This window comes from Pholcus phalangioides, unplaced genomic scaffold, assembly GCF_987345545.1.
Source record: "Pholcus phalangioides strain wild (caught in Gottingen) unplaced genomic scaffold, Ppha-v1.0 ptg000004l_1, whole genome shotgun sequence".
NCBI classification, from domain to species: Eukaryota; Metazoa; Arthropoda; class Arachnida; order Araneae; family Pholcidae; genus Pholcus; species Pholcus phalangioides.
Window position 1 is genome coordinate 12,160,386 of NW_028301597.1, and position 15,222 is coordinate 12,175,607.

The following is a 15,222-nucleotide window of genomic DNA, read 5'->3' on the forward strand; positions in this document are numbered from 1 at the left end:
CATGTTCTATCCCATAGTCCCCCAAACTTTTTGTTCCATTGCCCCCTTCATCAGAAATTTTTTCCTCACATCGCCCCCCAACTCAAGTAAACCCATAGGATCCTATGTTAAATCAGTAGGATAACATTCCCATTTAAAATGTTTTTCCACTTAGTCTGACTTATTTTTGTTGTCCCAAATCTAACTAATTCTCATCAAGATTTCCTGTTTGAAGTGTTTTCCTGCTTACAATATTTTTTACGACAGTTTTTTGAAAAACGTTATAAACAGGATCCACTGTAATTAAAAGTTGGAGGCACAATTTATATATATTTACTAATAGATTGATTTATTAATTCCTTTTTCTCTCTGATTGATTTTCCATTTCTTTAAAAAAAATTGTAGTTCTTTCAATTAAATTTAAAGCTAGTGAGACTCTCTCTCAGACACTTATCTTCTGATTCCCTATTCATATAAATTTTTTCGAAGTGATTTCATGGTAGAATGATTTTATTTTCTCTCCCTGATGGTCCACCACTCTAATCTGTCACCATTTAACTGCCGCATATTTTCACACCTGAATATGGGAGATATGTCAGATTTGTGTTGATGTAACTTAAGTGTGTTTGTGTGTGTGCCCAGCATTTAGTGGGTTTTGTGTTCAGTAGGTGGTGCCATCTATCTAGGGTTGCAACTAGATATTTTCTCAAACCGGCCAAGCACACATTGTGGCACCCCGTGCAATGTAGAAGAAGCAGTTATAAAGGGTGAATTTGGCGCTCCTCTAGTCTAGAACCCGGGGGACTCTAGACCTGCTTCCCCCACCCTAGTTGCGGCCCTTCATCGATCCTCCAAATTGATAGTGCGTGGATTTGAAATTTAATGTATACATATTTATCACAAAAATTAGAAACTTTGGTTTTAATTTATATAAAAATTGACACGTTTTCAAGACAAATAAATTTAATTGGTCGAATGGTCGGCGCGTTTCGGCTCTTCAGTGGAGAGCCGTCATCAGGACCTCGTGGTCAGAATTCACACGAATGAGTCGTGGAGGGGTGATGTTTTTACGTGCCTGGTTGTCCGAAGAGTTCGCCTTTGTATTTGCTGCGTCTGAGTGGTCTTTGGATGCGAATTGGGGAGCCATCTGTTGCAGAGTGTTGAAAGATTTGTCACGACTGAGGTTAATAAAGCCTGTCCAAGCTGATGAAATAGGTGGTGTGTTTCTTCCATCATTAACGAGGAACTTCTGGCATGTTCCGATGAAGTATCCCTCGAGAAAATTCAATTTGGAATTGTGTGTTGCTTTTTTAAAAACAAACGCATCAAAATCAAAATAATGTGAACGTTGCCAACGGTGTTCGGCTATTGCCCAACACTGTTTGCAACGCTGCAAAATTGGAAAACCTTAGAAAATCATATTTTCAGTCGATTACCACTGCGCAATCGCAGGTTCCAAACCCGTATTTTCACCAAAGGCAAAATCTGGGGTTATAGGGGCCAAGCCCCACCCCCATTAAGAAAATAGGAAATTAAAAACAATTATAATATTAATAATAGTCTTTTTTTAATACCATCTTAATTTAAAATTATTTTTGAGTATTAGTGTACCCCCCCCACCCCCCAGTTCTGTGGAAGAAATCCTTCTGCCTCTCCAAAAGCTGATTCCTGCTTACACACGCAATGAGATACGGTGACTACCACATAGCAGCTACATGACAAAACTGGATATTTGGAAAATGTTTTACACTTTGAGCAGGCATTCCAAATCCTTTATTACTTTTTTAAAAAAAAAATCATATTCACAATCTTTGTAGGAGCAAGGCAAATTTATGCTGTATAGATGCTGTCTTGAATGCCGACAGATTAGTCGCGAAAGTACTAATTTCTGGTATGTAACTGGAGGGGAGAAAATCTGCATCAGAATAGACACTCCGAAATTTAAAAATTCTGTACATAGCCTCTCATTAAGGGAAGCAACTAAATATCTTCAACAACCCGCTTGTATATCAATGCAGTACGGTATACAAAGTGGTAAAACCACTTTTCTCAAGATTGCACGATCGTGATGGACTGTGCAAAGAAGAAGAGGAAAAAAAGAAAGGAGAAATAAAAAGTTGGCGAGGTTTTTCTCTATGCTGTTTTTCTTGGAACTAGGAAAGAACAGGAAAGATGTGTGCAAAAAATTTTTATGCGTCCTTTTCTTAAATTCCGGGTAATGCCATTGCTGCACTATAGCACGTCAATGGCATCTCTGGGTATAGAGATTATGTATAAAAAATAGTGAAGACAATTCCACAGTAAAAGAGTTTTTTGAGAAAGAGATAAAAACAAACCCTATTGTATAAGCCAAGAAGCACCAATTACTGACGTAAATTGTGGCAACGTTGCCACCGTAGTGTTACCAATGTAGAAATATAAAACTGTTTAAATAAAGGGATTTTTAAGGAAACATTTATTTTTGGATATTATGCTGAGGTGAACTTGGAAAGAAAAGTCATCTTGTCTCCACCGGGACTCTCGAACCCAGGCCCTCTTGCATACCAGGCAAGCATGCTAACATCTACACCACTGGACACACGACCCTGCCTTCCTTATTTCACGCACTGTGGCGCAAGACACTGAAGTAGAGACATTAGTAGCCTCTCTTAACGCTTGCTTGCATGGTATGCAAGAGGGCCTGGGTTCAAGTCCCGGTGGAGACAAGATGACTTTTCTTTCAGAGTTCACCTCTGCAATGTAAGAATAATGTTGCATCCCCGGATTCATATCGGATCCAAATTGCAAGACAACAAAATGAAAAAAAAAAATCATTTCTAACAAAAAACTATTAATTTTTCCACTATTAACAATTAAATACTTTTAACATTAAGGATTAAGTTTTCATCGATTCGCTTGACAACTTTTCTGATATAAACATTTTATGAATCAAAGTTTTATTGCAATTAAATTTTCCAATCTCACCCTAAAGATCCAGTAGTCCATAGTTCTCAATATAAAATTGAGCATTTCAGTCCTCTGTTTGACAATGCAAGAATCATCAGCTTTCCTCAGGAACCGGTTCGTCAGTTATGGACACGAAGCTACGCCGTAGATGATTCAACCAAGTTCCCTGAGTGGTTGTCCACTGGTAGTTTTGGCAAACTACATCACCTCCAAGCCTTAGTGCATTTCGTAGAGGATAGCCCAATATCCAGTCTTCATCGAACGCTCTGGATCACCACGATTCGACATCGTGTCAACGTTGGAATCAACAACGACCGCCTTATGCAAAGGACCGTTATTGTCCTCAACGAGATCGTCCCCACTTGGTTTGCAATAGAGCTCAAAGTAAACATTATTTTGTAAAGTACTAGCCAGTAGGAGTGCCTTGGCACGATCAATTAGCAATTTCACATCATGTTAGCTTCAATCTGAGAGAGTAGCAGACCACAACTGACTTGACACAAGTATTTTTATACATTAAGGAACCAGTATTTTTCACGGCATAACCGGATTACCTGTACCTTATGTCTCAGGATACAAAAAAATATGTCATCAAAATATCAGCGAAGTTTACATATTTCAAATTGAAACAATCGGCACTCCAAAATGACAACAAAACAACTGAGATGAGTCTTTCACAATCGCTGATCATACGGTAATCGCTATCGACCTCCGGGAAAACAAAGGTAATTATTTATACATATTCTATTAACCCAAACTACTGATCAGATTGAATCAAAAGGTGGACTTTTGCGCCGTGGGTCTAACGACACGTTACACCTCAGCATAATATCCAGAAAATGTTTCCTTGATATCTTGGGCTGAGAAAAAGCCACCTATATATCTCAAGGGATTTTTGTCAATAACAAAAAGCCAATAATGAACTCTTATCTTATCACACGATAAACAAATGTGCTGTAAAAATTGAAAGTTTATGTCCATTGAGATGGACACTGGGTCTGAAAGAGTTAAGAAATAAATTTGAAATTAACTTAAGAACTAATGAAAATTTTGACTGGTTGAAAGTAAGAAATATCTTTTTTTTTTCTCATGAATTTTGAATTTTAGTATATACTTCAAAATCGATAAATATAATTTATATTTATTTATATATTATATATAATTTATAAAATATATATATAATTGAAAATCACTAAGAGAAGTAGCTGTAGAATTGATGAAAATGTACAAATTCATGCAAAACATAATTGCAGAAATCGTGAAAACTTAAGTAATTTCTGGGCCCCCAATTAATTTGATCTGATAGGTGATGTCAAAATCATGTTTTAACTTGCATCACTTCACGACTCAAAAACTCAAGACAGACAATGAGTTGAAAGTTTTATATCCAAGTTTCACTTCTGTTGCAGGTTCTCATGCAAATGTTTTAACATCAGGGTTCCCACTCATCCTACATTTTGATAAAATGTCATACTTTCTCCATTTCATCCTACTCTTTTACCAAATCCTATCAACAAAATTTGTGTAATTTATTTTAATTGAGCAGGGAATCATCAGTATATTGCAGGGTTTAAGCTGGATAAAAAAATTCCTTTCCAGAAAAGCAAAAATGGGGGGGGGGAATCTTTAGCAAAATGCTGCAATTCTAATGTAATGTTTGATATTTGGACGTCTCGTTGCGTACCTCCTGTACGCATTTTTGCGAAAGTGGCTGCTACTTTTTGCGCGACCTACGATTTTCTTTCACATTTTGCAAAAAATGCGACTATAGCTTAAACCCTGGTATATTGCCAAATATTACAAATGTTGTAGATTAAAATTAATGATTCTGCCAAAGCAGAAATCATATTGTTTTTAAGCTTATTTGGTGGAGGGTGTATGTGGACCATTTGGTTATTAACTTTTCATTTGCTTAGCTTGATGGTTCAACAAGTAGAGCAGCAGTCATTAAAAACTTCTGTCTGGATGGAAGAAATAATTTTGTATTTATTACTTCATGGTCCAAAACAGTAACTAACATTCATCAATCAAAATTCTGTGGTGTTTGCTCAGAGCATGTCAACTCCAAAATCACATTTTCGAGATATAAGCATTTTCATGGTCATTTAAAAATCAAAAATAAAGCATACACACAAATACAAATGAAAATATCATGCATCATCATGCTGTTTAGCCGTACACACATATTTGTGCAGTTATCTCACTTCTAATTAGTTATAATTAGCAAGACTTACTTTTAGATCAAAAAGCCATTTTTTGGAGGTATCATGTTCTGACCAAATACCACAGAATTATAGTTCACATTTTGTGTACAGGTGAAACAGCAGTTTGAATTACAAACCAGTTATATAGATAGTCCTATTCTAGGTTTGTATTCTTCTGAATTTTTAGGGCATGTAGAGGCATAAACAATATTTACAGTGCTCAGCAAAAAGCTAGAAATAAAAGTGCTTCATTTGTCAAAAATGATCACACTGGCATTGAACAGTAAAGAACAAATTCCTTTAAAAAAGCGATGTCAACACAATAGAACCATCTGGTTCACCTTGATCTCCTATGTGAATAAACATCAGAGCTTGTAATTTACAAATTTAGCACTGTGCTTTTGAAAGTGGTCTTGAAAGAGCATCATTCTTAAAAAACTTACATGTTTTTAATTTGTAGTTAATAACAATTTGCTGTGAATAGTCGAAGACTTGACTGATGGACCATGGAAGACTCCAAAAAAGAATGTAATTTTTATTGTGAAGGAGACACAAGAATTATCTGTGGTTGCTAGTACCCTATTTTGGCCGAAAATTGTTTTTGTAAACGTCATTTTGGTTTGGCTTGAGTCAATTTTTTTTATTATGTTATGACTATGTTGTCTGGGGGGATACCCCCACTACTTTTTAGTCCAACTTTTTCTAATTTTTTGTTATTTTCTGTTTATCAGAACTTAATTTAGAATATTTTTTCAATTCAGGTACTGGCATCGTTCACTAAACCCACGGAAATTAATAGAAGTGAAGTTTTCACATCTGAGTCGTAATATGACCATGCAAAGGACCTTGAAGCTGTATAAACTTCCAGACGTAAGACTTTGTTTTCTATTCAAATGATTATATAGCAGATCCCACTTAAAATATCATCACCAGGACCTTTATAGTATAAATGTGGCGATATGTGTTGAACAGGTAATGCTTTTTGGGGGGGGGGGGGGAGAACAGAAGTTTCAAAACAAGACTGAAGAACTTAGACTGATAAATAGAAAACATCTTAAGCGTGATCCACTAAATATACTGTCTAGTTTATTTCTTAAAACTGACAGTGCACTTTGGTTCTGGTAGACCTCCCGTTCGTTAGAAAGTTGACTTGTTTTCCTTAACCATACACATTCTCAGTGAATGTGTTTTGGGTTGCAGTGTTGCAAGTTGCTTCAAATTGTGTGTGTAGTTTCTACTGAAGGCTGCACTCAACTACAGAGCTACGAGAGATACTCTGAATAGTACAGAAATAGTTTTTTCTTCAAATTGGTATAATACAGTGAAACCTCGATATAACAGTACTGTGCGGACCAAGAAAATATATTGTAGAGGGATTATCATTATACAGAGAGGCAACATTATCATCCCATGTCATCAGATTTGTGCTGTTGCTGTCATATTTTCTAAATTGGCATTGCTAGTACCACTAGAAAATGTGCTATCATGTGTCTATTTGCCGCAAAAAATTGTAATTGATTAGTTGATTTATAAAATTCAGTTAGATGCATTGCCCCCTAAAGTTTTTTGCATACTTCGTTGCACTTCCGTGTCATTCATGGAAAGTTACAAAACCAAGTGTATGTACTTTCTTGCATTTTTGTTGATACTGTGGTCCAAAATACCGATGTAATAAGATGCATTCAGAAGAACAAAAACAAGTGATGAAGTTGAAATAAAATTCAAAACGATTTTAAGCAAATTATTTAAAAATATTGTAGCAGTTTTAAAAAATATTCTTATAGAGCGATTTATCGTAGTGAAGGATATCATTGTATAGAGACAAGTTTGACAGTAGACTACAGGCAATTCCAAACAAGATTTGAAAAAATATTGTTGAAGAGGGATTTATCATTATACTGAGTATTGTTGTAGCCAGATTTCAGTGTATCTTGGTTTTTTTTTTTTTCAAAAAAATTTGGTTCTTGGGTTTCTTGCCATATTTTAGTTATTTTCTCTCTTTTTTTCTTTCAAAATCTCATTGATCTTTACCATAATGATAAATTCATATACATGTGAGAGTTCGAGCAAAGATTAACTCAGACTTTTTAATTAAGCCTTCCAGGTGTGCGTATGTAGGCAATAGGCACTATCCTTTCCCCCACATATCTTCTACATGTGCCTGTTAAAAGCTTAGAGGAATGACAAGCTTGTGATCCATGCTGATACCAGAGCATGACGATAAGGGCAAATAACATGTATCTAATATCAGACTTTGAAAAAATCAGAAAAGTATAAGGAATATATGTAAATCTTGTCCTCTGGAAGGGCTCATGGTTGGTCCCCGTCTAGTAAAGGCGGTATTTAATCCAGCTCTGCTACGCTACTCAATTCCCAAACTCGCAAAGTTACATTCAAAATCACCCCACGCTATGGGCTGAAAATAGCTTTACAGGGGTCTAGATCCTGGTTTATTTGTACCGACAGTGCCTGATTTGTCCCGCAAAACTTGTCACGGAGAGACTGTTTCGTCATAGGTGCTCTGACACGAATAAAATAGGGAGCTCCAGGGTTGCTAGATGTCTGTATATACCATCCACAAGGACATGCAGGTTGGTATTGAATTGTATCTTCATGAATTACTAAGTAACTCTGCTACCTCCCAAAGTTACTGGAGGAAGAGGAGGCTCATGTGGCATAAGCCCCTGGGTTCCAAAGAAAAAAAGGTGCTGCACAACATTCAATTGAAATTTTTTAAAAAGAAAAAAAACTTTTTAGTAATGTTTTTGTTGGACTATGATTATGTAAGATTCCTTGAAAGACTGGGTTATATTTTCGGAGATGATGATTACAAGGAAGAAAATTCATCTCTGCCCCCACAGGGACTTGAACCTTGGTGTCTCCGTTGAGGCAGAGATGAATTTTCTTCCTTGCAATCATAATCTTCAAAAATATAACCAGTCTTTGGAGGAATCTGGTATTAGCAAGTAGAAAGGGCATTTCTACATACATTTCGCCATCTGGTGGGCTATGTCCTTCATGAGCTAATAGTTTATTGCTGCAGCTGCGTTTATATTCCAACCCAGCTTCGGGGCAGAGTCTGCGAACACTTTATTTTGTGTCAAAAAAAGAAAAAGAAACATACAAAATGTTTACAACATATTTTTCCCGGACGATTGGGTACTGTCACGATTAACAAATTTTGTGGTGATTATAGACGAGATGGGTTAAATGTTGGAGAAAACTTTCTGGCTTTCGGTAAGATGGATGAATGTACACATATTAGGATGGAGGAATATTTTAAAAGTAATTGGAGGCGCCCCCCCCCCCATACCATCTCATCTGTTATCTTACACTTGTCATATTATGTACACAGGATTTAAAAAAAACGAAATGAGAATCTTATTGTGAAATATAAAATATCCATTGGAGCAAGTCATCTCGCTTAATATACCTTATTGGTGAGCCAGTGGGTTTGATAACTTGCAGACTAGAAGCCAGCATCAGTTTTATTGTGTTGATCTGGTGGATTTGATGAAAATATACAAAATACAAATATTGTGTGGGAAAATATAACTATATACAATTAGGGATCACTCGTGCCATCTCGCTTAGCACTTTATTTGGATAAATACAACAATATGATAACGCACATGTGTTGTGGACATGAAATGTATGAAGAACTTGAATAGAGGAAAAAGAAATACACATATACACACATTTATTTACACATATATAACTGCCAGGTCTAGTCGTCTTGCCCTAACCCTATTTTGGTGAGCAACGTGGGCTTGGTTTAAATGGGGGATTGTATGGAGAGAGCCTTAGCTAAGGATCAGCTTCAGTCTTGGTGTTTTGGTTGACTTGCTCTGGCTGGTTATATTTAAAAAAAATGAATAAAATATAAACTACATGTAATATGGTTATTATGAAACCATTCGTGTCGTCCCGCCTAGCACCCTAGCTAGAATAGCGGAATGAAGGACACTTGTGGTTATCACATTTACATCATTGTAACAGGAATGTCAAAAATTCTTGTTCGGGTCCCGTTAGTACATGCTATATCTTGTACATGTAATGGTTATATATTAGTAGTAACAGTCATGTGGATATGATTTTTGTTGTTTTTTTAATCCATTCCTTTTTTTCTCCCTCTTATTTTTGTAACATTTAAAACATTATTTTATAAATCTGGTGGACAGATTTGTTGTTTTTCGTTGGCGTGTATATATCTGACAAGGCTTGTAATCCTTGCTGCTTTGTTTTTATTTTTGATTATTTGAGTGAGTGAGTTTTATTGTTTTCAGAATATTTTTACATGTGTAGATGTTTTGTAAATTTGCACTCTGTTGCATAGTGAACAGGAGTACCCACCATACCGCAGGCATATTTGTCTGTTCGGCGGCGTTTCTGTTCGTGTAGATATATAGGGAATGGGCCGTGTCCTGTTATGAAGATAGTCACCTCCCTATTCTAGTTTAGTGTGTTGAATGTGACTTGAGGGACAATTTGTGCACTTTCCTAGCTGTTTTGTGTGTGTGTGTGTTCCTTGGTCCCAAATTTGCTGCCATTTCTGGAGGGTTGCTTGTTTAAGTTGTCGCTTCAGGAGCGTTAGTGGGAAAGGGTTATCAAGTTTGTTGTCACAGTTGATTGCAGTTTTGGCTAGAGAGTCTGCTCTCTCGTTTCCAAGATTACCTACATGGGCTTTTATCAAGTATTTTCAAATTAGATTCAAAATTTTTAATAATTTGATCTACCTTTTCCTTCATTTTTTTTACAGGGTCTCGAATACCTAACATTTCAAGATTCCACAGGGCGCTGTAGCCCAGGTCAATAAGATACTTGCCTAAAGTACCAAAGGATGTTTAGAGGTGTCTGAAGTTCGATACCCAGTTCGTCCTTGTCAGAAAATTTTCCTGACGCAGAGGTACAATAGAAATGGCAACATGACCGCAGAAAAATGTTTCTGCAGCAGGGAGTCCCCCATCAAGGGGTTAGCGTTCCAACCTCTTGATGAGTGTAAAGGAACAAGCCTGCCATTCGGAATCAGCAATAAATTGTAGGTCCCGGTCTAATTAGCCCTCGCGTGCAGAAAATGACCACGGTGTGACAAAAAATGATCAAATGATCAAGATTCAACAATTCATTTACATCCAAGTTCATTGAATGTAACGATGTTGTCACTGTCGCTAAAATGATTTTGATCAAAATTTGGCTTCCCAGAGTACAACCTAAGTTAGTTTCACTTATCATTAAACCACAATTTAATTTAACAGAATTTCCTGTTACAATGTTTGCTATTGCATCAGCTCCAAATAGCAAATCAGTTTCATACTCTGCCACTCCCAAATCTGATATGTCATGACCTTTTACTTCTTGCAAAGTGGCGAGACCATTAACTTTAGGAACAAATCCATATATTTTATTCTCAGATAGACTTCTATGATGCATGAAAAATTACTTTGCATATTTCTCATTTCCAAGCTATACACCATGTGCATTCATGTAGCAGTCTCCTTCTCCCCAAACAAGCCATGAACTATGGTTTGTTTTGATCTCGCATCACAAGTATCTTCGTTTGGACACATAATCACTAAATGGGGTTTATTACACTTTAAGCATTCAACTTTACTCTTACAGTTGCGGGATAAATGTCCCACTTTCAAGCAACGAAAACATTCTCGATTTTTGACAACTATATTTTTTTGTGCACCGAGTGTCATTTTTTTGTACTTTGAGACACTGTGCCAACTTACGGTTTTTCATGCAAAATATACAAGTAAAATTGCGCTTACCCCCCTTAATCAGAATTAGTGTTAACTAACGCAGCAATGGTGGGTGGTTGGGGTTCTGTTTCTGTGACATACATATTTTCTGTACACCCAGTCCCATGCGAGCTAGAGCAATCATATCATCACTTCTAACTTCACTTTCAAGAAACTGCATCAGTTTATTTAGTGAGCGCACACTACCACTTTCCAATGCATCTTCACTAGAGCAGTTTCTTTCCCATGCTCGGAGAATAGATTGGGTTAGACACCATTGCATGAGTGGCTCCAGAAAATCAGCAAACTACTCTTTCGTCTTTCCTAAACTTTCCAAGCTGTCATAAAGCTCTGCAAGATCTGTCTTCTTTCTTCCTGAAGTTGCATTACTCATGACCATTTGGAGAAAGAGTCTGACGTATATTTCGACCAATAAATTTTCCCTTCCAAATCTGTTCAACTGCAAAATCTGTTCACTCGACTACTGCCAGGTGGTTGTCGATCATCATTTTAAATCAGCGAAAAAATTTAAAGGTTAGCAACTCACAAGCTGGGATTTTGGGATTTTTGGTGGATTTCTAGATTAAAAATTCCCTCCTCCCCCCCGGTTGAATAAATTTATGATGTAAAAAATAAAACACAATAATAGAATTCATACCCCTTCCACCCTTCTTAGCCCTCTAAATAGTCGGCCACGCATCGAGTTATTGTTATTTCCTCGAGCTGGAGTCCTGTGAGCACCACCCTTGGGGGAAGAGGGTGGGCATGACATCCATCCCAAGACAGTAGTGACATAATGTGAGTTCCCAAAAATCCTCATAAAACAGTGGTTCTAAACCTTTACAAACCACGAATCTAATTTCTATGAGTCTACGGCCCGGTCTGCAATAATGTACTCGTTCATAAGGTAATAAATAATTAATAAACAACCAATTACTTTTTAATTCAGTTCAAATTAATTGATTAATTAATTTAAACACGTTTAGGAGATTAATTAATTTAAACACGTTTAAGAGATTAATTAATTTAAACACGTTTAAGAGATTAATTAATTTAAACACGTTTAAGAGATTAATTAATTTAAACACGTTTAAGAGATTAATTAATTTAAACACGTTTAAGAGATTAATTAATTTAAACCCCTTTTAGTCAATTTATGAGTTGAATTCATTATTATCTTGCGGTCTTAACGGACTGTTAGAACTTTTTCCCTTTTTGGTAATGTATTAATAACTCACAGAAGTCAAAATACACTGAAGAGCCAAAAAAACTGGTACACCTGCCTAATATCGTGTAGGGCCCCCGCGAGCTCGCAGAAGTACCGCAACACGACGTGGCATGGACTCGACTAATGTCTGAAGTAGTGCTGGAGGTAATTGACACCATGAATCCTGCAGGGCTCTCCATAAATCAGTAGGAGTAAGAGGGGGGTGGAGATCTCTTCTGAACAGCACGTTGCAAGGCATCCCAGATATACAAATACAAATACAACGCCACAACAGGCAAAATGCCCAACGAGGTGGCTGATAAAAAGATGCCCATAAAAATATGGTTGTCATATGTTTCAAAAATACAGCAACCCAATTAAAAATGCAATTAACACAAATTACAAACAATATATACACATGATAAAATATTATACAATGCCCATAAAGAATACTTATGGTTGTCTTATTCTAAGAATGGATAGCTTCTCGATTTACCCCAACATGTTTATCGTATTTCTTTTTAAACGTGTCAATTGTGTTACAATTTACTACCTCCGGGGGTAAGCTATTCCATTTATTAACAACCCTATTGGAGAAAAATTCCCTGCGACACCATAACCTTGCATTGTCCCTCACCAATCGATACTGGTGTCCCCTTGTAAAAGCAGTCGATTGGCGGTGTACTAAAAGTTCATGGTCCATCCTATCCATCCCATTGAAAATTTTGAACACTTCGATCATATCTCCTCGACACCTGCGTTCATCCAATGTAAACATATTCAAAAAATGAAGTCTTTCTTCATAACTCAAGCCCTGTGTGCCAATAAGGACACGCGTAGCTCTTCTCTGCACCCCTTCAACCAAGTCTATGTCCCTCTGTAGGTATGGTCTCCAAAACCTTACAGCATACTCCAGTCCAGGACGAACTAAGCCTCGAAAAAGCGGAAGAATGACTTTAGGAGAACGCGAAGAGACCTTTTTGAAAATGAGACCAAGCATTCTATTCGATTTTTTGACAACCGCTGAACAATGTTCAGAAAACTTAAGTCGCTCGTCAATGAGAATTCCCAAATCGGTGACTCTAGTTGCATCCGGGATAGTGACACCATTCAACTCGTAAGAGAACCGTGGGTTGTTCGAACCAAAATGAGCGACCATGCACTTATCTACGCTAAACGTCATGCTCCATTCATTTGCCCATGCTGCAATCTTGTTTAAGTTGGTCTGGAGCAACTCCCTATCGCTTTCATTTCCGATTACCCCCATTAGCTTCACATCATCTGCGAATTTGCTAGTAATTCCATCGATACCCTGATCGAGTTTGTCGATAAAAAGTGAAAAAAGTATGGGGCCAAGGACACTTCCCTGAGGAACTCCACTTGTGACGTCTGTCCAACCAGAGAATTCCCCGTTCACCATAACTCGTTGCGACCTATCTCTTAACCACGATTCTATCCAATTCAGCAAGTTGCCCCCTATTCCAATCTCGTGTAAACGCTTCAAGAGTTTGCCATGTTGGACCCGATCGAATGCCTTCTGGAAATCAAGGTAAACAACGTCGACATTTTTGCTCTTACCCAAAGCCTTAGTCACGTAATCATAGAAGCAAAGGAGGTTAGTTACACATGACTTCCCCTTCCTGAACCCATGCTGATTATCCGACAATACATTATTCTCATCTATCCACTTCACAAACTGCCTTTTGATGATAATTTCCAAAATTTTCGAGAGGGAGCTCGTCAAACTCACTGGACGATAATTAGACACCACTTCTCTACTACCCTTCTTAAATATCGGAACAACGTTAGCCAGTTTCCAATCTCTCGGGACGATACCCTCAGCAACACTACTCCTGTATATCTGTGCGACTGGCCCCAACAATACATTAGCACCTTCCCTGAGAACCCTGGGATAGATATCATCTATCCCAGGTCCTGGTGCTTTGCTTGCACATACATTTCTTAGAAGATTTAGGACCTCCACGTCTTCCACTTGAATATCGTTGAGCGTTTTATTACCCCATGCAACACCCGTATATCGAATATCATTATCTCCATTAAAAACCGACGCGAAAAAGTCATTGAAAGCACTACACATGCCTACATTGCTCTCTACTTTTGAGCCTCCTATCGAGAGGGGGCCAACTGTCCCCTTACATCCATTATTGACGTATCGAAAAAATGATTTTGGGTCAGAGCCAATGTTATCTGCCAACCTAGATTCAACTTGCTTTTTACTATCCCTTATCGCTTTCTTCAACAGTCTTCTTTTATCAGTAAACAATGATAGGTCACCTCGTCCACTTTTATACTCTCTGAATGCTCTTTTCTTTTCAAGATAAAGGTTCCGCACGCTATCCGTGAACCATAGAGGGTGTGATGTACAAACACTCTTTTTTCGAACAAAGGGTATGACGTCGTGCAAAACAGAGGACAGCTTCGTACTAAATTCTTCCCATTGACTTACCACCCCTACTGATTCCAACCGGTCTTTGAAAACTTCCGCTAACCTTCTTCGCAAAACATCAAAGTTAGTTCTCCAAAAACAAGGAACCAGTCTTTTGTTATCAACCTTACCCGAGGAAAAGTTACAGTGAAATCTGACGATACGATGATCACTGGAAGAAAACTCTTCCCCCACCGAAACATGTTCAACTAGATCCTCAGAACTAGTAAGAACTAAATCCAAAATAGCAGTACCCCTAGTGGCTTCTGATACATGCTGATACAAAAAATTTTCGAGCACCAACTTAAGAAAGTCTCTTTCATACTGATTTCCAGATGAAAGGTTCTCCCAATCAATACCCGGGTAATTGAAATCCCCTAGTATGAGAACCCTCTTTCGCTTACACATGTAGGAAATTTCATCATGCATTTTGGCGATATAGTTTTGATCCCTATTCGGTGGATTGTAACAAACCCCAACAATAAGCTTATGACGTCTTTTGTTCTCAAGTTCAACCCATATGGTTTCAATATCACTTCTCTGCACGTTACACTCTCTAGCCTTCAAACATGATTTCACGTATATCAACACTCCACCCCCTTTCCTATCAGATCTATTTCTCAAAAAAGTATCGTATCCGGAGATGTGTAAGAAAGATTCATCCCCATCGTTTGCCCAAGATTCTGTAATGGCTAT

At 37.5% G+C, this 15,222-nt stretch overlaps 1 protein-coding gene across 2 annotated transcripts in view; it reads left to right on the top strand.

The window, feature by feature from the left end:
* The window catches only part of Nmt (N-myristoyl transferase), a 338,957-nt gene that overhangs the window by 170,118 nt on the left and 153,617 nt on the right, over positions 1 to 15,222 (top strand). For both annotated transcript variants that reach the window (XM_089256021.1, XM_089256022.1), the window contains exon 8: positions 5,891 to 5,999. In XM_089256021.1, coding sequence (XP_089112147.1) covers positions 5,891 to 5,999 — 109 coding nt within the window. The remainder of the gene's footprint in view (positions 1 to 5,890; positions 6,000 to 15,222) is intronic.